The 24208-nt window shown below is 42.3% G+C and overlaps 2 protein-coding genes across 2 annotated transcripts in view; both read left to right on the plus strand.

Annotated features, from left to right (window-relative positions):
- The window catches only part of LOC145351648 (uncharacterized), an 83017-nt gene that overhangs the window by 39877 nt on the left and 18932 nt on the right, over positions 1 to 24208 (plus strand). Inside the window, exons 3-5 of the mRNA XM_080201208.1 lie at positions 20251 to 20523; positions 22835 to 23173; positions 23252 to 23521. Coding sequence (XP_080057334.1) covers positions 20251 to 20523; positions 22835 to 23173; positions 23252 to 23521 — 882 coding nt within the window. The remainder of the gene's footprint in view (positions 1 to 20250; positions 20524 to 22834; positions 23174 to 23251; positions 23522 to 24208) is intronic.
- Positions 1012 to 19890, plus strand: LOC145351615 (uncharacterized). The gene is made up of 7 exons (XM_080201191.1): positions 1012 to 1099; positions 3546 to 3881; positions 12026 to 12295; positions 15948 to 16286; positions 16378 to 16647; positions 18979 to 19323; positions 19871 to 19890. The coding sequence occupies exons 1-7, from the start codon at positions 1039 to 1041 to the stop codon at positions 19888 to 19890; spliced, it is 1641 nt and encodes a 546-aa protein (XP_080057317.1). The 5' UTR covers positions 1012 to 1038.

Raw genomic sequence — 24208 nt, forward strand, 5'->3', positions numbered from 1 at the left:
CAAGAGTGCATTAGCAAACTCATCCATCTTATCCAACACTGTTACATGTCCAGTTCAGATTGGCGGTAATCAATCCTTTGCCAACTTAATCACTGCTGTCCCGACTATCTCAGTGACCTTTTTCCCCCTTTTATGCTTAGTTGTAGAAACAACACATCTTGCAGACCATTTGCTTTTTGTAACTTGGACCTCGTACATTCCTTCAGGATGTGGTGTATGCTTCACTGCACATCACACCTCTGGTGTTATCTCCACACCACAGGCAGTCTTTTTATTATCCCTAACTATTGCTGTGTTAGCAGCATCGAACCTTATGTCCTATGTTTGTGACTAAACTCACAGTTGTTTCCATAATGTGGGTTATCAATGTGCCTGGCTATATCCAGTCTACCTAACTTTAAGCTATTTCTCTATGCTGTACAGATATATGTGTTAACAGCATCTTTACCTATTGCTCACAGAGTTGACCTGGGAATTGTCGTAGGGCCACAATTGGGCCATGGTGGGGGACTGGAGGAGCAGCACTGCATGGGTCCCAGGGAGACTGGCAGATGCAGAGTTCCGGAGCTGTCAAAACCCTAGCGTGATTAGGCCCTGCCCCCCTTGGGTTTTTAACGAGATTCACGATTGGGACTTCTACATTGCACAGAGTGGGGAGATTCAAGTGTGAAGCTGCACTGAAGAAACAGTTGTGATCTAGAACAGTTTTCCCACCAATTCAGCACTTTTGGGAGAATCCCATCCTTCATTTCGAGTTTTTTACTTTGATTATTTTATTTGGAAGTGGAGATTCTCTGTTGATGGTGGGTCCGAGACGTTGGAGCATGTATTATTTAAAATATTATGAAATGACTCCTGTTCCAGTAATCACAGGAAGTGGTGGATTACATTACAAGATGTTTCTTGTACATTTTAGAGTTCCCAGTTGAGCAACAATTTTGCAAGCTGCTGTCCCTCATTTCTTCAGTTTTATATGAGGCAGTTGGCAGGGAAAGAGAGTGAATCTGTGAACTGAGCCAACGACTTCACTGCAGGAAAATGTCAGCTGGTTTTGTGATCAGTTTTTTGCTGTTTTCACTTCAGACTGTTCTCACACAAAGTAAGTGATTTTTTTCCTCCCTAACACAACTCCTTTTCACTTTATTGTGGCATCTAACGAAGTTACAAAACTTCTGTGCAGAAAAGTGTATGTGAGTGAGAGAGGATTGGGGCGGAGGGGGGCAGTTCAGGGTGGTGGGGGGTTTGTGGGAGTGGAGAAATTCTTCAATTCCACATGGCAGTTCCTTTTAATAAGATTCAGGGGTTTTCTTTGCAAATTCCAACAATACAACAACTTAACAAAATTTAAAAATTAATTTGTCATTGTTCCACAATTCTATCATTCCATCCGTACAATTAGAAATTGATTCTTGGATGTAGCCAGGGTGACTGACTGGAGTGCTTTAACATCAGGAGGATTCTTACAAGAGTAAAAGATGTTTCCACTTGTACGGACATCAAAAGATGAGATGATGGACCCAATTTTACCATTGCATTGTGTCCATTTTTGGGCGTGAAAATGTGGTACAATCAGGCGTGAGGCGAGTAGTACGATCTGCACCTGCCTCCGTGCTGGTTCCTCCATTACCAAGGCCCGCAAATTACCATGAAATGGGCATGACAGCCATTTAAATGGACTTGCCTGCATTTAAATTGACTTAATGGGCTGCATGACCAAGTTTACCGGCACTTCTCCCTCTACCACCATGTTCACCCATCCAGGATTGGTGTGAAACAGATATACCCCATATAAATCTGATTTGGGCGCTCCAGTTAGTGAAGAAGTAAGGGCCAAGCATCCAATAGTTCTCTGCTTGAGATCAGTGGAAGGGGGAAGGTGGGTCCGAAGGCTCTCTGCCTGAGATCAATGGAGGGAGGAGAAGAGGGGTCCGCTGCCACTCTGCCTGAGGTCAGTGGGAGAAAAAGAAAATCAGCTGCCACTCTGCCTGAGATTGCGAGGGGAATTGGAGAAAGTGGATTACTTTGCCTGAGATCAGTGGGAGGGGCTCATGATCAGTCTGGGTGGCAGGCGAGTGGAAGATTAAGGGCGTCAATAATGTTGTGGGGTGGGGGCAATGTTTGTGGGGCCATGGGGAGACATTATCTGGCCTGTGAAGGATGTGACAGGGGAGCAGCATTCTGTCTTTTTTTTTCTGTGCAGTTGGAGGCACCGATCGGAGCCGTAGGGTTTCAGGCATGTTAAGCTCTGCCCACAGGCTTCTGCAGCGTGATTCTGAATCAAAATCAGTCAAATAGAGCCCTATGATTGTCAATCATCAAAATAAGAACATAAGAACATAAGAAATAGGAGCAGGAGTAGGCCATCTAGCCCTTCGAGCCTTCCCCGCCATTCAATAAGATCATGGCTGATCTGAAGTGGATCAGTTCCACTTTCCTGCTTTCTCCCCATAACCCTTAATTCCCCTGTCTGTCAAAAACCTATCTACCCGTGACTTAAATATATTTAGCGAGGTAGCCTCCACCACTTCAACGGGCAGAGAATTCCAGAGATTCACCACCCTTTGAGTGAAGAAGTTCCTCCTCAACTCCAATCTAAACTGCACCCCTCTTATCTTGAGGCTGTGCCCTCTACTCCTGCTATCCTTTCTAAGTGGGAAGAATCTCTCTACCTGTACCCTATCCATCCCTTTCATTATCTTATATGTCTCTATAAGATCCCCCCTCATCCTTCTAAACTCCAACGAGTACAGACCCAGTCTATTTAGTCTCTCTTCATAGTCCAACCCCCTCATCTCCGGTATCAGGCTAGTGAACCTCCTCTGCACTCCCTCCAAGGCCAAAATATCCTTGCGCAAGTGCAGCAACCAAAACTGTACACAGTACTCCAGCTGCGGCCTCACCAGTGCCCCATACTGTTGCAGCAAGACCTCCCTACTTTTATATTCTATCCCCCTCGCTATAAAGGCCAGCATCCCATTCGCCTTCTTGATCACCTGCTGTACCTGCAGACTGGGTTTTTGCGACTCATGCACAAGGACCCCCAGGTCCCTCTGCACTGTAGCATGCTGCAGCTTTTCGCTCTTTAAATAGTAATCCCTCCTACTATTATTTCTGCCAAAGTGGTAAAATGGTATAATAGGACCCTATGATTGCCAAACAGAAGCCAGCTTGTGATCAGGAACATTTATTAACACACACCAAGAGAGCAGATTCGGGTGCATTAATCTGGGAGACAAAGAAAACCAGAGAGGGAAGAGAGCCTGCCCAGACAGGGAAAGCCCCTCCTCATATCCATTAAGAGAAAAGAAATTTGCAGAACCAAACCATATTGTCACTGCAGGAACTTGGCTACAACTTCAACTGGAACAAAGTAGAAATCTCCTGTTACAAGAAGTAGCATTATGATCCCAAAGCAATTTTAATACTGGGTGGTAAGACCCAGAAAAGGACCATGCCTCTCGTGTCCATAACTTTTATCTTTTGTTTAGAAATGGGGATGATCAAATTTGCAGCATTGCTGATTACCTTATTCTTTTCTCTAACAGGAAACGCAAACCATATTTATTTTTTGGATAAGGGAGATGATATTTCATTAAAAGGACCAGACAATCCTGGCGATGGCCCTGTTGACTGGAAATGGAGACCACACTCTGGACAAGAAATTGAGCCACTTGTTACTTTTTCGAAAAGTTATTGGGGGTGGAAGGCAAAGTGGAACAAAGACTTAAGAAACCGCAACCTGGATAACATAGAACGGGATTATAATACCATCAATTTAAAAATCAAAAATCCCATATTTAAGCTAGCAGGATTATTCATCTTGATGCAAACCCAGCAGAATAATAGAATCCTGGAATGGTACAATGTGTTTGGGATCAAAGGTAAGTTAAAACAAAATCTAACAATATATAATTTCATATGTAACCATAAGATTCCGAGTATCAGATGAGGCTTATATCTCCCAGTGTAGAATATATTTTGTAGAAGAGTAGAAATATGAAAACGTAGAAACTAGAAGCAGGAATAAGCCATTTGGCCCTTCAAACCTACTCCATCATTCATCTTTATCAAGGCTGATCATCGAATTCAATATCCAGATTCCCCTTCCTCACATATTCCTTGATTCCTTTAGCCTCAAGAGCTATATCTATTTTTTTCTGGAGATCAGACAATGTTTTGGCCTCAACTACATTGTGGTAGTAAATTCCACATATTCTCCACTCTCTGGGTGAAGAAATTTTTCCTCACCTCAGTTCTAAAAGGTTTACTCCTTATCCTCAAACTATGACCTCCAGTTCTGGACTCTCCCACCATTGGGAACATTCTTTCTGAATCTATCCTGTCTAACCCTGTCAGAATTATATAAGTTTCTGTAAGATACCCTCTCACTCTTCAAAGTTCCAGTGAATATAATCATAACTGACTTAGTCTCTCCTCATATGACAGACCTGCCATCCCAGGAATCAGCCTGGTAAACCTTTACTGTACTCTCTCTGTGGTTGACAGAGGGGAACTGGTGGATGTGGTGTTTTTAGATTTCCAGAAGGCGTTCGATAAGGTGCCTCACAAAAGGTTGCTGCAGAAGATTAAGGTACACAGAGTTGGGGGTAAAGTGTTAGCATGGATTGAGGATTGGCTGTCTAACAGGAAGCAGAGAGTTGGAATAAATGGGTGCTTTTCTGGTTGGCAGTTGGTGACTAGTGGTGTGCCGCAGGGATCGGTGCTGGGGCCTCAACTGTTTACCATATGCACAGATGATCTGGAGGAGGGGACCGAATGTAGGGTAACAAAGTTTGCTGATGACACAAAGATGAGTGGGAATTGTGTGGAGGACGCGGAAAGTCTGCAGAGAGATTTGGATAGGCTGAGTGGGTGGGCGCGGATCTGGCAGATGGAGTATAACGTTGGCAAGTGTGAGGCTATCCACTTTGGAAGGAATAATAGTAAAATGGACGATTATTTAAATGATGAAAACTTACAACATGCTACTGTGCAGAGGGACCTGGGGGTCCTTGTGCATGGATCGCAAAAACTCAGTCTGCAGGTGCAGCAGGTGATCAAGGAGGCGAATGCAATGTTGGCTTTTATCACGAGGGGGATGGAATATAAAAGCAGGGAGGTCTTGCTGCAGTTGTACAAGGTATTGGTGAGACCGCAACTAGAGTACTGTGTGCAATTTTGGTCCCCTTATTTGCAAAAGGATATATTGGAGTGAATAAAAGGTTCACCAGGTTGATACTGGAGATGAGGGGGTTAGATTATGAGGAGACATTGAGTAGATTGGGCCTCTACTTGTGGGAGTTTAGAAGGCTAAGGGGTGATTTTATAGAGATAATGAAGGGGCTAGATAGGGTAGAGGCAGAGAGATTCTTTCCACTTAGAAAGGAAACAAAAACTAGAGGACACGGCCTCAAAATAAGGGGGAGTCAGTTTAGAACAGAGTTGAGGAGGAACTTCTCCTCTCAGAGGGTGGTGAATCTCTGAAATTCTCTGCTATTGAAGCGGTGGAGGCTACCGCGTTGAATGTTTTTTTAAAACTTTATTCCAATCCAATCAAGTCAAATTAAAGCCAATTCAGAGTCCCAACAAGTTGGGACATTCCCGATCCAAGCTGACAAGACAGGGCTCTCACCTCCTGTCTTGGGCTTGACCTACATGATCCAAGTTGTTTGGAGTAGGTGTAGCTCCACCTCCAAGGCTTGATCTAATTTGCATCTTAGCCAAAAGGCCCAGATGCCGCTTTAAAAAATTGCTTCAAATGAAGCTGAAATGCTCCGGTTTCCTCCCACACCCCAAAGATGTGCTCTTAGGCTGATTGGTGTCATAACTTGTCCCTAAACTATTCTCCCCTGAATCTGGTTTCCAATGGGGGTACCATACGCATACACACGGGTCAAGGTAGGGGTAGGAAAATGCTTTGAAGATGGCAGCGCGGGCTCGTTGGGCCAAAGGGCCTGTTCCCCATGCTGTGTTGTTCTTTGTTCTTTGTAACCTAATGACTTCAACCAAGTGCAGCATGTCAATACTACACTTGATCTTAGCCAAAAGGCCGAGAAGCGCTACCACGTTGAATATGTTTAAGTCACAGGTAGGTAGATTTCTGATCAATAAGGGAATTAAGGGTTTTGGGGAGCGGGTGGGTATGTGGAACTGAACCACTTTCAGATCAGCCATGATCTTATTGAATGGCGGGGCAGGCTCGAGGGGCTAGATGGCCTACTCCTGCTCCTATTTCTTATGTTCTTATGTTCTATAGCAAGGACATCCTTCCTTAGATAAGGACAGAAAAACTGTGCATTATACTCCAGGTGTGGCCTCACCAATGCCCTATACAATTGCAGCAAAATATCCCTATCCCTATACTCAATTCCTCTCATTATGAAGACCAACTTACCATTTCCCTTCTTTACTGCCTGCTGTACTTGCATGCTTACTTTCAATAAATGATGCACAAAGATTCCAAGGTTTTATTGAATATCCACCTCTCTCAATTTACACCCATTCAAGTAATAATCTGTCTTTCTATTATTGCTGCCAAAGTGGATAACCTGACATTTATCTCCATTATATTGCATTTGCCATGTACATGCCCACACACTCAGCCTGTGCAAATGACGCTGAAGCATCTTTGCATCCTCCTCAAAGCTCACCCTCCCACCGAACTTTGTATATCTACAAATTTGCAGATATTACATTCAGTTCCCTCTTCCAAATCATTAATATATATTGTGAGCATTTGGGGTCCTAGCAGAACCCCACTAGTCACTGACTGCCAATCAGCAGAAGACCCATTTATGCCAAGTCTTTGCTTCCTATCTGTTAAACGGCTTTCTATCCAACTCAAGAGATTACCTGCTTTAACTTTGTGTAGTAGTCTGGTATGTGAGATCTTTCTGTCAAAGGCCTGCTGAAAGTCTAATTAAACAACATCCACTGTTTTTCCTCGGTTAATTCTACTAGTGATATCCTCAAAAAATTCCAATTGATTCCTCAAGCATGATTTCCCTTTTGTAAATCCATGCTCACTTTGCCTGATTGTATCACTGCCTTCCAAATGCCAAGTTATGAAATCCTTGATAATAGACTCCAGCAACTTCCCCAGTACCGACTTTAGGCTCACTGGCCTATAGTTCCCTGTTTTCTCCCTGTTTTTGTTCTTTGTTCTTTGTTCTTTGTACTTCCCTTTTTAAATAGCAGGCTGACATTAGCTACCCTTCAATCTGTAGAAACTATTCCAAAGTCCAAAGAATTTTGGAAAATAAATCAACAATATTAATACGTTCTCTGGATCTGCCACCAAAAAGGCTAACTGAGACAATATGAGTGCAATATCACCCATATAAGTGATGTGAGGAAAACATGACCCAGAGCTAGGGCCAGTCTAGTGATGTCTAAGTGTGTGGCATGGAGACTTCTCCATAACTACTGCAAATACGTTTGATATTGTTAAACAAAAAGACTTTCTTGTAACTTATACAAGACTGTTTCCTGATGTCCAAGCAGTATCCTTAACAGAACTTAAAATGGCATCCATCATGATAATAACATGGGATAAAATGTCCACATCATCATTAAAATGGTGAAAAGCTAAAGAAAAGTACACATTCGACACTTTCTGCACTGAAACATCCTCACCACAGAAGATAAGATGCTGAAAAAACACACCAGAGAAGCTCCAGAGACACATGAAACTGGAAGTTTGAAAAGAAATAGAGGATTAAACTCAGCCTGAAGATTCTGTGAATTCAATGTGGTGCCAGATCCTTCTACTAAACCTCCCGAAGCATGTGAACTTCACCCTCATGCCCCCAGCTCTCAAGGGCTGCCAATTAAATTAGCCTTCCAATTTGAACAGCCAGGCATCCAGACATTAATTCCCAACAGCCTGGCCTCCATAACCTGTGGCCTTGAACTTCCAGATATCTCTTGCCCTCTGGCTTCAAAGTGCTGCGTGTGTTTGGAGGTTAATTCTCACTGTAGTCATCCTCCTCCCTATGTCTGTCTTTGGGACTCAAGGGAATTACTCCTTGTCAGAGTCGCCCATTCTGCCCATGCAGCCTGTCATCTCATGGAACATCCAGGGACAGTTGCCGCCTGAGCTGATCATATGGAGTTACTCGCTCCCTCCCGCTCTCCAACTACCTCTATGGAAGGGTAATCCTTAAGTGGTAATCTCACCACAAGCTCATCAAGGAGGACATGGGAAGCACTGCTTGCATATCAGCCACCTGACTCACGTTTAACCCAGAGGCTTTCATCCATGAAGGGCCACTAAAGTCTGTGACAGATTCCACACCGCCCCACCCCTCATCTGCGTAGCTGATAATGAACTGACCTCCAACCCCCAACCCCATGTTGCGATTATCTGAGTCTCCATTGCCTTCTCCAGTGTCCCCTCTGCAATTGGCACCCTGGAGAGTAATGGTAATCTGAGCACTCACTGCTGATTCCCACTTTGGATATTATGCAGCTGCTGTAAATCGTGCTGGCGCCCAGTGAGTATTCAGTAAAGGAGAGGAAGTCCCAGCAGAAGATGATTATCTGCCCACAACCATCTTCCTTTGTGTTGGTTAGGATTCAAGCCATTAGAGTTTCCCCCTTCATTCTCATTCAGTTCAATTTCACCAGGGCTTCTTGATGCCACAATTGGTCAAATGCTCTGTTAATGACAAGAACAAGCACTCTCACTGCAGCTCTGGAATTCAACTACTTTTCTGGACCGAGGCTGTAATGAAATCTGAAATTTTGTGGCCTAGGTGGAAACCACATCGACCAACAATTAGCAAATCAGAGTGTGCACACTTAACGGTACTACCAGCAACACACCTCATCATTTTGCAGTTGTTTTAATTTATTTATAGAAACATGAAGACATAGAAAATAGAAGCAGCAGTAGGCCATTCAGCTCTTTGAGCCTGCTCCATCATTTATTTTGATCACAGCTGATACAACTCTTTCACCTATTCCCTCTTTCCTCCCATATCTTTTAATCCAATTAGCCACAAGAGCTATGTCTAAGTCCTTCTTGAAAATGTTCAATGTTTTGACCTCGACTGCTTTCTGTGGTAATGAATTCCACAGGCTCACCATTCTATGGGTGAAAAAATTTCTTCTCATCTCAGTCCATATCCTTAAGACTGTGATCCATATTTCTGGTTTCACCCACCTGAGGAAATATCCTTCCTGCATCTACCCTGCCTAGTCCTGATTGAAATTTATAGCCATAATGAGTTTATAGCTCATTATTGAAATGAAAGCTCATTCTTTTAAACTTTTAAAATATAATCCTAACCAACTGGCAGATGAAGCTTAATTTCAATAAATGCGATGTGGTGTGTTTCTGTAGATCGAGCCCTGACTGGACTTATTCAGTTAATGGTAGGGCATTGGGGAGAGTTATAGATCAAAGAGATTGAGGGATACAAGTTCATCGCTCCTTGAAAGTGGAGTCACAGGTGGATGGAGTGGTGAAGAAAGCATTTGGCATGCTTGGTTTTAGTGGTCAGCACATTGAAAGAGTTGGCATGTCTTGTTGAAATTGTACAAGATATTAGTGTTGCCATACTTGGAATATTGTGTACAGTTCTGGTCACCTTATTATAGAAAGAATATTATTAAACTGGAAAGAGTGCAGAAAAGCTTTACTAGGATGCTACTGGGGCTTCATGGTTTGAGATACATGGAGCGGCTGGATAGACTGTGACTTTTTTCCCTGGAATGTAGGTGGCTTAGGGGTAATCTTATACATTACATTATAAAATAATGAGAGGCAGAGATCAGCTAGATAGTCAATATCTTTTCCCAAAGGTAGGGGACTCTAAAACTAGAGGGCATAAGTTTAATGTGAGAGGGTATATTGCGGAAGGATATATTGGCCTTGGAGGGAGTGCAGAGGAGGTTCACTAGGCTGATACCGGAGATGGGGGGGGTTGGCCTATGAAGAGAGACTAAATAGACTGGGTCTGTACTCGTTGGAGTTTAGAAGGATGAGGGGGGATCTTATAGAGACATATAAGATAATGAAAGGGATAGATAGGGTAGAGATAGAGACATTCTTCTCGCTTAGAAAGGATAGCAGGACTAGACGACACAGCCTCAAGATAAGCGGGGTGGGGTGCAGATTAGATCAGAGTTGAGGAGGAACTTCTTCACTCAAAGGGTGGTGAATCTCTGGAATTCTCTGCCTGTTGAAGTGGTGGAGGCTGCCTCGCTAAATATATTTAAGTCACGGGTAGATAGGTTTCTGATAGACAGGGGAATTAAGGGTTATGGGGAGAAAGCGGGAAAGTGGAACTGATCCACTTCAGATCAGCCATGATCTTATTGAATGGCGGGGCAGGCTCGAAGGGTTAGATGGCCTACTCCTGCTCCTATTTCTTATGTTCTTATGTTCTTATGAGAGAGATACAAAGAGCTCAGAGGAGAAATCTCTTGAGTGAGTGTCTGGAACCAGCTGCCAGAGGCAATAGTAAAGGCATGTACAATTTTGTCTCCTAAAATTGAGGATGATTTTTTTTCCCCCTTCTTGATTGATGTATACTGAAATAGATGATAATTCCAGTACATGATCTGCAGATTCTATCACATGTGGGTGGCACGATAGTATAGTAGTTATCACTACTGCCTCACAGTGCCAGGAACCTGGGTTCAATTCCTGGCTTGGGTGATTGTCTTTGTGGAATCTGTACATTCTCCCCATGTCTATGTGGGTTTCCTCTGGATGCTCTGGTTTCCTCTCACAGTCTTAAAGATGCACTGGTTAGATGCATTGGCCAAGCTAAATTCTCCCTCAGTAAAGGATCATTCTGTACCTGAGGCCTCCTGAGATAATTTTGTATAATAATCTGCTCCACAAAAAGGTACTGCTTCAGATGTCTGAAGCTTGTAGGCGTTGGTGGTGGCATAGTGGTATTGTCATTGGACTCATGATCCAGAGACACAGGGTAACACCACGGCAGATGTGTGAATTGAATTGAATTTGAGGCAGCATGGTAGCACAATGGTTAGCACTGCTGCCTCACAGTGACAGGGACCCGGATTCAATTCCAGCCTTGGTGACTATCTGTGAGGAGTTTGCACACTCTCCCCATGTCTGCATACGTTTCCTCCAGGTGCTCTGGTTTCCTGTCACAATCCAAATATGTGCAGATAAGATTGATTGGCCATCATAAATTGCCCTTAACATCAGGAGGATTAAAAGGGTAAATATATGCGGAGTTACGGGAATAGGACAGAACCTGGGTGGGATTATCATCAGTGCAGTCTCGATGGGCCAAGTGGTCTCCTTCTGCACTATAGATTCTATGGATTCCAAAATGTCTGGAATTAAAAGCTTAAGGATGAGCTTGGTTGATTGCGGTAAAAATCAATCTGCTTACTGGAGGAAAATCTGCCATCCTTACCTTGCCTAGCCTACATGTGACTCCAGATTCACAGGTTGACTCTTAAATGCCCTCTGAAATCATCAAGTAAGTCACTCAGTTGAGTGGCAATTAGTGATGACTACTCAGCCAGCTACACCCACATCCCTTGACTGAATGTACGTATCACTGCTACCCTGCAAGCCATGACCTTAGTATTGGGTTTGAGAAGCTGACCCTCGAATAGTCTCTTCCTCAGTTTGTTTCATGTGCATGCCTTGGGTAATCAAATGGAGAACAGATTAGAACTGGTGTATATTTCATGACCGGTATTATTGCAAACACATTTCCATTACAGCCTCTGCTGTTGAGTGACAATTACATATCTATTGTGTGTGCTTCAACAAATATCATCCTGACTATTGGACTTTGATCTGAGCTCAGATTCTCCAGCAGGTTCAGAGGTAGAGGTCAGCAGTCTTGCTCTGGCCTACTTACACTGACGGGGCAAAACTCAGAATTTCAGGAACTTATTACAATTCAAATGCATTTGTGTGCAATCTCACCTAACTTTCTAACACAGCAAGGAACACATCTTGATAATGGGTAGAAGCTAATCATTGGATTGTACCTGCCCTTGTTTACATTAAATCTGTTTTTCACAGTTGAGTCAAGTCCACGACGGCCTACGCTGGGCAGTGACGTTATTCTCAGCTGTACCATCTCCAAACCCACAGATACAGTCAGTCTTCACTGGAAACAGAGAGACTCAACTCAGCTAAACAGAGGCAAAACTGATCAGATCCAACTCAGTAACACAGTCTATCTGATAGTCAAACATGTTGCAGCAGAAGATCAGGATTTGTATGAGTGTGAAGTGAAGGAAAGTGGATCTAATGTGCTCACAGGGAAAGCAAGTTTTTCCATGGACCAGGGTAAGTGCACTTTCATCACCATGAATATTAAACAGTTATTAATATAAAACTTTTAGTTATAAAGTGGAATCATACATGTTGATCAGTTTTTCATATGTCCTGTCAGCATGTGAAAGTTAGTGCACACATTAACATTGAAAAAAACCTGTCTTCTTTCCCCTCAATACTGCCATTTGAAATGATTTCAGCCATTGCACACTCCAAAGGGATGATTTTGTACTTGCATCTACCATCACCAAGAATGGCGACATGGGTGCAAACTCTTGTGAGAATCGGGAAAGGAGATTCTCACCGGTGAGATCTAATTTCCCGATTTTCCCTATCCCCTCACCAGTGATGTAATGAGATTCATGCCCACAAAGAGTGAGAACCTCATTTTAATAGATTTATATATATTTTCATACCATTACCAAATCCCCCTACCATCACCACATGATTCCCCCTCACTGATTATTTAAACCTTGCCAGCATCAAGTCATACCAGCAAACTTTAAAACAGCTTTTTCAAAACGTGTATCAGTCCAAGGACCTCCTCCACAGCTCCCCTCCCCTCCCCCCAAGCCCAAGAGCAGAAGGTTAAGCATCACACCTGGGGGAGAAAGACATGCCTGACACTGGCAATGCCAACCTGTGCCAGGGCAGACCCTCTGAAGAACCCTATTGGGGCCTGGGTTCACATTTTGTTTATTGGGGGAGAGCCCCTGGTGCTAATGCTTGTGGTGAGTGGGGTTGGGGGGGGGTTGAGAGACATGATGCCTATGGTGCGGGGTGGGGGGGGCTCGATACTGATGGTTCTGGGGGTGGTATGAGGGCAAGAACCCCCAATACTAATATCGGGGAGCCCCCGTGTCCATGGTGGAGGAAGAGAATGGGGTGCAGAAATTAACATTTCAAGTAAACATTGAACTGAGAATAGGATGAAGAGAAGACAAGGAATCAATGACCATGACCGAGAGAGTGAAGGATGGAAATAATGAGAATGTAGAGGAGAGATGGTGGACAGAGGGAAATGACAGATGCTCAGAGTGGGGCTTTGGGAGAGAAAGAGGGGAAAAGCAGAGAGAGACATTGAACAGAAAATCAGAGTTAGTATTTGTGTGAAGTGTAGAATAAATCCAGGTAACTGAATGGGGAGCCAGTGACCAGTTGTAAACTGCCCATTCAGAAAAGCTACTGGTTTTATAACACCCAAGTCTTCCAATCCTCTCAACTCCACTTCCGCTTTATGATGTAGTGGGGTCATGCATTGGACAAGCTCGAAAGAAGTGAGGCATAGCCTCTAGGTTCAAGTAAACTTACCCCTTCTTATTCTACCCAGTTCCTTCTGGAAAATCTCTGAATATCTGCACAGGGTGTCTTTAAAACCTTCATCTTGGACATTTAATATCTCCAACCAATCCAATTCTATCTGTTTTAACCAGTCCCAAACATAAAACAAGGCCTGCGACTCTTAATCACGAGAACCGGTAACTGTGCTGCCTGGTTCCTATTGAATACCAGTATTGCAACTGACCCTATTGTCTTCAGCATCCCACCCAATGGCCTCAAAATAACTCAATCTCAACCTCAAAGGTGCAGATCTTTCTGGAAGCATCTGAATGCTTGTTCGCTGTGGCTCCAGTATTGACTTCCATCGTCAGAGATCAGCTGTTGACGATCAAGGCTATCTTGATAGGTGGTATCCTGTTGAGTTGGACCTAGTTGAGCTATTTGGTTTAGCGGTGTTGCCTTAACCATCAATTTTTTTTATGCATTCTGTCCTGCCTGCCTTATTCTGCACCAAGCCTGCAAATCACCCTTTATCTTGCAGCAAAAACATGTAAAACGTTTACACTGGCACATCCCCTGGAAATTCTTTCCTCCACACCGAAAACATGCACCCATCCTTGGTGCTGTACTATCCTTCTCGGGATCTGCTGCATCCTTACTTGGTCTGTTTTTCACAGCAGCCATTTCTCACCACAAACAGTTAACCTCATTGGGCATACCTTGTCATCCATTTACACCTTGCTCAGCACATTCTGTCACCTGGACCATCTTCACGGCTTGTAAACTTACACTCAACATGATGATTGGAGGTCGGGGGTTAAAATGGTCTTTGACTAGTCCCTCTATTTGAAAGAAAGATTTTATCCAGAGCTTCAAGCGATGTTAGGCTCCTCACCAGGTGGTCAGTTTGTGGGCCACAGACTGAGTAGTCACTTTCTGTTTTTCCTCTGTAGCCTTGAAAAAATAATGCAACCTTTCGATGCATTGCCCCCAGCTTTCAACCTCTGGATCAAATTAGTTCATTTTCCCGATTAAAGGCATCTTATGGACATATACCTTTTGCTTCTTGGCTTTGACAATCACTTGCCTCCCCCTCTAATGACGCGTTGTGATCTCTCGATGACTGGAATTCTCTGCCCGATGAAGTGGTGGAGGCTACCTCGCTAAATATTTTTAAGACGCGGGTTGATGGGTTTCTGATAAGAGAGGGGATTAAGGGTTATGGGGAGAGGGCGGGAATGTGGAACTGAGCCACGACAGATCAGCCATGATCTTATTGAATGGCGGGGCAGGCTCGAAGGGCCAGATGGCCTACTCCTGCTCCTATTTCTTATGTTCTTATGACTGACATAGTTTCTCCTTGTCACCAGTGTAATAACTGGAGGCGATGTGATGTGGCTCCAACAACAGAAGGGCTTATTTAACAATGATAACTATTTACACTTGAGGTCCTGACCAAAACATTGCACAGGTTTGCTCTCTTCACCTTCCTGGCTCCAACTGAAATCCCCCAGTCACCAGGATATACCCCTGACTGGCTTGGATTCCCATGCTTCTATTCCATATGGTCCAACCCAATCATATGTCATTTAGGGAGTAAAGAGGAAAAGGGGGAGGGATGTTATGCATTTAAAGCAATTGCATCTCTGCTATTATAATGTCACATGATTTGTAGTGATGTAAGCAAAGAGATTCATGGATTTTTAAGGGATCTTCCATCATGGTCCTGGAGCAAACAACATCTCCTTAATAAACTTTAACTGACAGGTATGGCACCTCATTACTTTTCTCTTTGCTGATGATATTTGATTTGATTTAATTTATTATTGTCACATGCATTGGTATATTGAGTAATTAGTATGTCTACTATATCTGATCATAGAATCGTAGAATCCTACAGTTCAGAAGGAGGCCATTCGGTCCATCAAGTCTGCACTGACCACAGTCCCATCCAGGCCAAATCTCCATAACCCATGCATTTATCCTAGCTAGTCCCCCTGACACTAAGGGGCAATTTAGCATGGCCAGTCCACTAACCCACACTTCTTGAGAAAGTGGGAGGAAACCAGAGCACCGGAGGAAACCCATGCGGACACAGGGAGAACATACAAACTCCAAACAGACATTGACCTAATCGGGAATCGAACTCTGGGTTCCTAGTGCTGTGGGGCAGCAGTGCTAACCACTGTGCCATCATGCCACCACCCCCAATATGCAACTTTTACAACATTTAAACTGTTCACATCTTTGAAAACAATTTGGTCAAGTTGTGTAATAATGATCTGAAGTTACCACAATCACATAATTAGAACAGCAATTTTTAATTTTCTCTTAACCTTAGCCATAATAAAATTGCACGTTGTTCTCTGTCTGTCTTTTGTAGCTTTACATCAAGAGAGTTATACTCTTTATCGATCAGGCACAGATCACAGTGAACTTGACCTGATTTGCTATAGTAACTACGATTCCAACACTGCTACATGGAGCTGGAATTCAGATCATTATCAAAGTCAGGAGGAAGAAATAGCAACTGCATCAAAAAATCAGGCCATCAATGTAAATAGGAAATACTTTGGAAATCGACTGGCTCCCACAGAGACACATTTTAACGGCATGAAATTCAATTTGAGGCTTGTCCCGGTACAGTTTGAAGACGCTGGAGTTTACAAATGTTTGATGGAACCATTTAGATATGTGGCCATTAAACTAATCACAGTTAAAGGTAGGAGGCAGAATGTTGTTGTTGTTTTCAATGATCATTGTTTTCAATGTTTTCATTGTTTAAAATCTAAATGATTTTCTTGTTTCCACAGTCACAGCTGAACCATCTGATGCAGTGAGTGATGGAGACACCGTTACCCTGACCTGCTCTGTCTCTGATGTCTCTGAACCAATGAGACTTGTTTGGATCAGCAATGATGGGGAAACTGTTGTGGAGAAAACATTGAATGAATGGAATGGGAATGAGAAATCATTGCAACTGATTATTCAGGAAGCTGAGAGAAGCAGTGGAAATTGGAAATGCCTTTTGTTTCATCAAAACAAGCTTCAGTTTTTAGTCCCATACTATTTGGAGCACAGTGGTAAGTGATTCAGTGTTTTCTCACTATAGCTGTCATCTCCACTGAAAATTCTTGTCACTTATTATCCCTGTTGTCGGAAGTGTTATGACCAGTTCCAGGTAACATTCCCCAGAAGTTATTGATTTGGGTGAGACCCCTCGATTTGTCACCATCTAGCTGGGACATTCCCAAAAGTTGTTACAAACCCAAATGAGGAGAGATGACTGGCTCCAGTGCAAAAGTAGTTCCATTGTTTAAAAAGGAATTGAAGGAAATGCCAGACAATTACAGGCCAGTTAGTCTTACATTGGTGATGGGCAAATTAGTAAAATCAATCCTGAGAGATATGATTAACCTCCACATAAGAAGGCTGGACTGGTCAGCGTGCTTTTGCTAAAACCATGCAACTTTGTTTGAGTTCTTTGAGGAAGTGATAAGAAGGGTTGATGAATGTAGTGCAGTGCATGTTGTGTACATGGATTTTAGCAAGGCGTTTGACAAGGTCCCACATGGAAGATTAGTCAAAAATGCAAAAAAAAGAGGTATAGGTTAATGTGGAAAACTGGATCAAAAGCTGGCTTAATAACAAGAAATAAAGGGTAGTGATCGATGGATTCCCTTGTGAAAGAGAAGTTTTTTCAAATGGTGTTCCATAGGGTTTGGTGTTGAGATCCTTGCTGTTTGAGTTAAGTATTTATGACTTGGATGTGAACGTGGATGGCATAATTGGAAAATTTGCAGATGACACAAAGATTGACCAAGTAGTGGATAGTGTAGAGGATAGCTATAATCTACAAAACTATATCGACTGGTTGGTGGAGTGGGCAGTAAACTGGATTTCAACAGTGTGAGGTCGTGCAGTTGTGGCAGTGCACAATAAATGAGAATATATTAAGAGGGGCAGATTAAGTTAGAGATTTTGGTATACAGTTGCATGGGTCCCTAAAGGCAGCAGTTCAAATAGATAAGGTTGTAAAGAAAGCATATGAAATGCTCTCCTATATAACCATATCCTTTATTGCTGCTGGGGCAGTATAATTGATGTTACGTTGATTTTAGTCTGTACTAATGTAGTGTTCTGGGGTTTTAATGGTCCTTTGGGAATTGATGGATGGAGCTTGATTGAGATTGATTGAACATTTATGACACGTGGCGAGGGACAGCTATGCTTCAGAGAAAAGTCGAGTTTTAGTTTAATTTCTCAGTTGCTGCCTGAAACTGGTGGAAGAAGGCAGTGTCTCTGTCTGTCTGTCTGTCTCTCTGTCTCTTCAGAGGCTTTTTGGAAAGTTTTAGGACTGTGAAGCCTTAGAGATTTGATCCAACATTCAAAAGACCAATTCATAGCAGGTGTTAAAAAGCTGTAAATCCAGCATCACATGAGCATACTTGTTTCTATGTCAAGTCTGAAGAGGGGTGTATGTCTGCGGGCTGGTGTTTAACTTGGAATAGCAGAGATAGCCAGCTGTTAGGAGCTACACTGACATAAATCTTGTAATTGGTAAAAGTTATGTTAAGCATTTTTTGTTATATTTTAACTATGTTCTTAAATAAATTTTGTTTGATAAAAGTTCATTTGAATTATATTTAAGTTGATTTGATTTGATTTGATTTTTGGGTTGGATTCTCCGGCCACCCTCACCACAAAACCAGAGAATCCCGCTTGAGGTCAATTGGCCTTTGCACAGTCTGCCCCCTGTCCACTATGATTCCTGTGGCAGGCAGGATGGGAGAACTCCACCCCCCACCCCACCCGTCCCCACTTACGCTCACCCATGCCAAAATCAAATAGAAAACTTAGGGTCCAGATTAACTTCACAAAACACCTTGGAGTTTCTGGCTTGAGTCTTAACATGTTTCTCCTTCATTTCCTAGAACATACATGAATATCCTTGGTCTTCAAACTGCAGCCATGATTTGAAATTATGAATAAACCTTCCCACAATTACACTTCCTCTTTAAGAAAAATCTCTAAATGTTTTTTTTGGACATTTAGTTATATCTTATAATTTTCACCTCAATGTTTTTGTCTTTCAGTTCTTTTATGCATTAGTGCCACCTTAGCGCTTTTGGAGCAGGTTTTGCAACGGTTTTTGTTCACCAAAAGAGCATAAATATAACTTTTTCTGAAGCAATGCATGCAAAGAAAATGTCCGACAAGAAATAATTCAACATTATCAGTTTAATAATGTAGACTTTCTGCTATACACCTCCTTATTGAAATGTGTCTCCTGTGACATTTCTAAAATGCACTGTAACTTATTAAAAACAAGTGTTCTATTAGTTAATAATTTCACAAATTAGATTCAGGGGATTGAAATCTGATTTTCTAATGCTTGTCCTCTTTCGTCACAGGAAGCCCGAATAATATTTATTTCCTCCATCGGGAAGGGAACTTTGTATTGAATGGGCCGGACAATCCTGGAAATGGCCCCATTGTCTGGGAATGGAGACCACACTTAGAGCAACAAACTACAAAACGACTGGGAACTTTTCACCGAGAGGGTCAATGGTGGACTGTACAATGGAGTAATGAGTACAATAATATACCAACCATTTCACAGAGCATCTTTGAGGACTGGGGTACCCTTAATCTGAGAATCAGTAACCCCGCCTTTGAACTTGCGGGATTGTTCACCTGGAGTCAGACACAGCCCAATAAGAGAATCCTGAAACAATATGAAGTGTTTGGGATCAAAGGTAAGGACAAGAACTTTTATGTGAGTAATTCCACAAACCTTTCTCACATAAGATTAGCATTATATCATGATCATCCAGTTTCATCATTCAATCCAAATGGATCTCTTACTGAAACAGCCATTTCAGTTTAAAAAAATCCTCTCTCTATTAGAACTAGTGGATGATTTTAAAAATTTATTCATGAGCCATGGGTGTCGCTGGCTGGCCAGCATTTATTGCCAATCCCTAATTGTCCAAAGGCAGTTGAGAGTCAACCATATTGCAGTGGCTCTGGAGTCACATGTAGGCCAGATCAGGTAAGGACAGCAGATTTTCTTCCCTAAAGGATATTAGTGAACCAGATGGGTTTGTCTGGTAACTGACAATGGTTTCATGGTCATCAGTAGATTTTTAATTCCACATATTTTTTATTGAGCTGAAATTCCACCATCTGCCATGGCGAGATTTGAACCTGGGCTCCCAGAACATTGATTGAATTTCTGCATCAATAGTCTGGCAATAATACCACTGGGCCATCACCTTTCCTTGCATTAACACTTGTTCACAGGTATTTGCCCATCCTCATAAAATTCCTGGCACAATGGCCATGGGGTTGTTGGAACTGGTAACTGATGGAGATTGGGGTTTGTGGTGAGAGTTGAAGGTGATTGTCCTCTAAAGATGTTAAGCAAACACTTGATAGCACAGAGGCAATAGGAACGCTGAGAGAGGCAACAGAAAGATAGGACTGTATGTTGTGAACATAAGAAAGCTGATCCAATGGGGAGCTAACTCCATGGAGAACTCTCTTTATATCTTATGTAATCCTATTCAATGTGGGAGTTGAGGCTGCTAAATATGTCTGACAGTTTGAAGAAAAAGCTGTATAGAATATATCACAGAGAACCCGTGAACGAATATATCTTCATCATTTATCTGTTTTTACAGTTGAGATCGATTCACAGTGGCCTGTAGTGGGCAGTGACATCACCCTCAGCTGTACTATCTCCAGACTCCCAGATACAGTCAGTCTTCACTGGAAACAGAAAGACCCATTTCAGCAGAACAGGAGGAAGAACATTGAGGAGATCCATCTGAATAATACAGCCTATCTAATAGTCAGACATATTGGAGCAGAAAATCAGAATCTGTATACATGGAAAGTGCAGGAAAAGAACTCCATTGTTCTGACTGGAAGCACGAATGTTGATGTGATTCGGGGTAAGTTCAGAGCTCCCATGCAGTAGATATTAAATAGTTACTGAGATAAAACTGTTCCATACAAAGTAGAGTGAACAGAGACACCACTGTAAGCTCTTACTGCATATTGTGTTCCTTGATTTTGCTCTGAGTGGCCTTTGTATCTCTGACAATGCTTGCAGTAATCCATCAACTAGCAATTACCACCCTTCTGGAGTATATCCTTTAATACTCTTCGAGTCTGCACTGCCATTTCTGAACCGATGGTAGTGTCATCAGGATTGCTATTTTGAATGGGCTCTTTAATACCTGATTGACACAAGAACTCATAATTGAGGTGTGGTTGCATGAAGTCCCTCCCCTTAATTAGAAAACATTGTTGCCTGATGCCCCGTGTAGCTCCTGAGACCCATTTCTTTTTGCATTCTCAAGTGACAAGGCTATTTCAATGGCTTTTTGTGAACTTCAAATCGGGCTCTGCCAACAACTTATTTTGGTGGGTTGGGTCATTTATGCCACATACCAATGTGTCTTGCAACATTTCATTAAAAGGCAGTCCAAATTTGCAGTGTTCAGCAAATTTCTACATCCTAGCTAAGAACTCAGTAACAAGTTCTCCCAGTATTATCACTGGAGAATTATTGGGTCTTCAATTCATAATGGTTTTTTACCAGGTTCACCAGCGCATTAAAAGTTTTTGTGTTGGGGCATCCGGACGTGTCAGATTTCTTATCAAACTGAAAGTTGGGACCCTGCATGCTGTTAGAAATATCACTTTTTGCTTTTCATCTCCTTCAATGCTGTTAGCATGGAGGAACAAAGAACAAAGAAAATTACAGCCCACGAACAGGCCCTTTGGCCTGCCAAGCATGTACCAACCATGCTGCCCGTCTGAACTAAAACCCCATACCCTTTCAGGGATCATATCCCTCCATTCCCATCCTATTCATCTATCTGTCTAGACGCCCTTTAAAAGTCATTATCATATCTGCTTCCGTTGCCTCCCCGGCAGCGAGTTCCAGGCACCCACCATCGTCTGTGTAAAAAATACCTCACACATCTCCTTTAAACCTTGCCCCTTACACCTTCAACCTATGCCCCCCAAGTAATTGACTCTTCCACCCTGGGAAAAAGCTTCTAACTATCCACTCTGTCCATGCTCTTCATAACCTTGCAGACTTCTTTCAGTCACCCCCTCAACTTCCACCATTCCAGTGAGAATAAACCAAGTTTCTCCAACCTCTCCTCATAGTTAATGCTTAAGCTCAATGCCCTGGCCAATGAAGACAAGCATGCCATATGCCTTCTTCTCTGTCTTCTCCAACTGCATTGCCAGTTTCAGTGTCCTGTGTACCTGTACACCCAAAACTCTCTGCCTATCAATACTCTTAAGGGCTCTGTCATTTATTGTATATTTACCATCTATATTAGACCTTCCAAATGCATTAACTCACATTTGTGTATGGACCCAGTCTTCCCCAATATAGGGCTCAAATTTCCCAAAAAGGAACTTTTGGCTTTTTCTTTCCCGATAATTTCTTAACATTTGGAGATTGTCCAGAGAGAAAAATTGAGAGGAAAAGGAATTTTTATCCTCATTGCCAATGTAGTAATTCAGACAAATGCCAGTTTCCCATCACCAACACCTTTTAGTGTGAATCAAAGGAAAACGTCTCTCCCTTGGCTGACAGTCAGGTAATCTTCACCTTAGAGCTACATTCTCTTCCAGATAAAGTTCGAGGTATAGAAACCGCCACTGGCTGCTTCCCATTGGGCAAGCCTTCACTCACTCAATAAGGTGACTTGTACTCTATGAAGGCCATGGGAAGAACTATCGATGATCCCCCATGGCCTTTGTGGTTACCATAACAATCAGCAACAGTCCACGGTGAAACTACGTCATTTTAATGGTGGGGGAAGTAAACAAAATTCTATGGATGTCAGAAATTCAAAACAAACAGAAAATTCTGGAAAAACACAGTTAACATTTCATGAACTTAAGTACAACAAGATTCTGATGAAAGCCATGGACTGGAATCTTGGTCACATTTTCTCTTCACAGTTGCTGCCTGACTTGTTGAATATTTCCAACATTTTCTATTTTTATATCTCTCTGATGGGATCCATGTTTGGAGCAGCTGAGCATTGTGGCATAATCCAGTGTCTTGGTGAACAGCCAGTATATCCAGATCCTGGCAATTTTTCTGCCCCAGGCTGCTCTCCCAGCTGATGTTTGCCAGGAGGGTGATGTTTGTCCCTGGGGAAACTCAGAATATCTAAATATCAGCAACTATAAAAATGTAACTGCTTGTCTCCTCTCTCTGTGTTACAGATTTATACAATGTTGAATACACACTTTATCGAGCAAGCACAAATCACAGTGAACTTGAACTGATTTGTGAAGCTTCCTTTGATCTTAATAAAGCTAAATGGAAATGGAGGTCACGTTATTTTCAGACTGAAAAGGAAATAATCGCATCCTTATCAAAATTTCAGCCCATTAATGTAAATAGGACCTACTTTGGGAATCGATTGGTCCAAACACAGATACGTTTTAACGGCAAAAACTTCAATCTGCGGATTGTTCCTGTGCAGTTTGAAGATGCTGGCGTTTACAAATGTTTACTGGGAATATATAAATATGTGACCATTAAACTGATCACAGTTAAAGGTAAGAGGCAGAATTTTGCTGTTGTTTTCAATGATCAAGTCATTATTTAATATCTAAATGATTTTCTTGTTTCTACAGTCACGGCTGAACCATCTGATGCAGTGAGTGAGGGGGACATTGTCACCCTGACCTGCTCTGTCTCTGATGTCACTGAACCAATGAGACTTGTTTGGATCAGCAGTGATGGGGAAACTGTTGTGGAGAAAACATTGAAGGATCAGAATCAGGGAGAAGATTTGTTACAGCTGATTATTCCGAAAGCTGATAGAAACAGAAGGAACTGGACATGTGTTTTGTTTCATCAAAATACTCCCAAGATTTTCATTCCATATGATCTGAAGGTTCACAGTAAGTGTCTCAGATTTCACTCTTCCCTCCATTGAAATTTCTCATTGCTCTTTTCTTACGGTGAGTGTTTACTTTCCATATTGGCTTACACTAGACAATGACCTAGCGATATTATCACGAGATTATTAATCCAGAAACTCAGCCAATGTTCTGGAGACACAGGTTCAAATCTCACCGTGGCAGATGGTGGAATTTGAATTCAATAAAAAATATCTGCAATTAAGTGATGATCACAGAATCATTTTCGATTTGTCGGAAAAACCCAACTGGTTCACTAATGTCCTTTAGGTAAGAAATCTGCTATCCTTATCTGGTCTGGCCTATGTATGACTCCAGAGCCACAGCAATATGGTTGACTCTCAACTGTCCTCTGATATGGCCTAGCAAACCACCCAGTTCAAGTGCAATTAGGAATCAGTGATAAATTCTGGCCAGCCAGTGATGCCCATGTTCCATGAATGGATAAAAAACAGTTATGATTATAGTCTTTGACCTGAATTTTAGCTTTTACATTTTACATTTCCCCTGCCAGTGGTTTTGCTTGGGGGGGACTGAGTGTGAAATAGCATGTACAAGCTGATAGAGACAGAAGAAACTGGATGTATGTTTTGTTTCATCAAAATACTCCTAGGGTTTTCATTCCTTATTATCTGAAAGTTCACAGTATGTGTCTCCTGTTTTACTCTT

The sequence above is a fragment of the Carcharhinus amblyrhynchos genome, chromosome 13 (genome assembly GCF_965287045.1).
Source record: "Carcharhinus amblyrhynchos chromosome 13, sCarAmb.v2.hapA, whole genome shotgun sequence".
In the NCBI taxonomy this organism is placed as follows: Eukaryota; Metazoa; Chordata; class Chondrichthyes; order Carcharhiniformes; family Carcharhinidae; genus Carcharhinus; species Carcharhinus amblyrhynchos.

Bases quoted from the DNA above. Each gene is read 5' to 3' on its own strand.
- LOC145351615 (XM_080201191.1), top strand. From the start codon at position 1,039: ATGTCAGCTGGTTTTGTGATCAGTTTTTTGCTGTTTTCACTTCAGACT. The intron at 16,648-18,978 runs GTAAGTGATTCA...CTTTCGTCACAG, and splicing joins ATACTATTTGGAGCACAGTG to GAAGCCCGAATAATATTTAT. The intron at 19,324-19,870 runs GTAAGGACAAGA...ACTTGTTCACAG, and splicing joins TGAAGTGTTTGGGATCAAAG to GTATTTGCCCATCCTCATAA.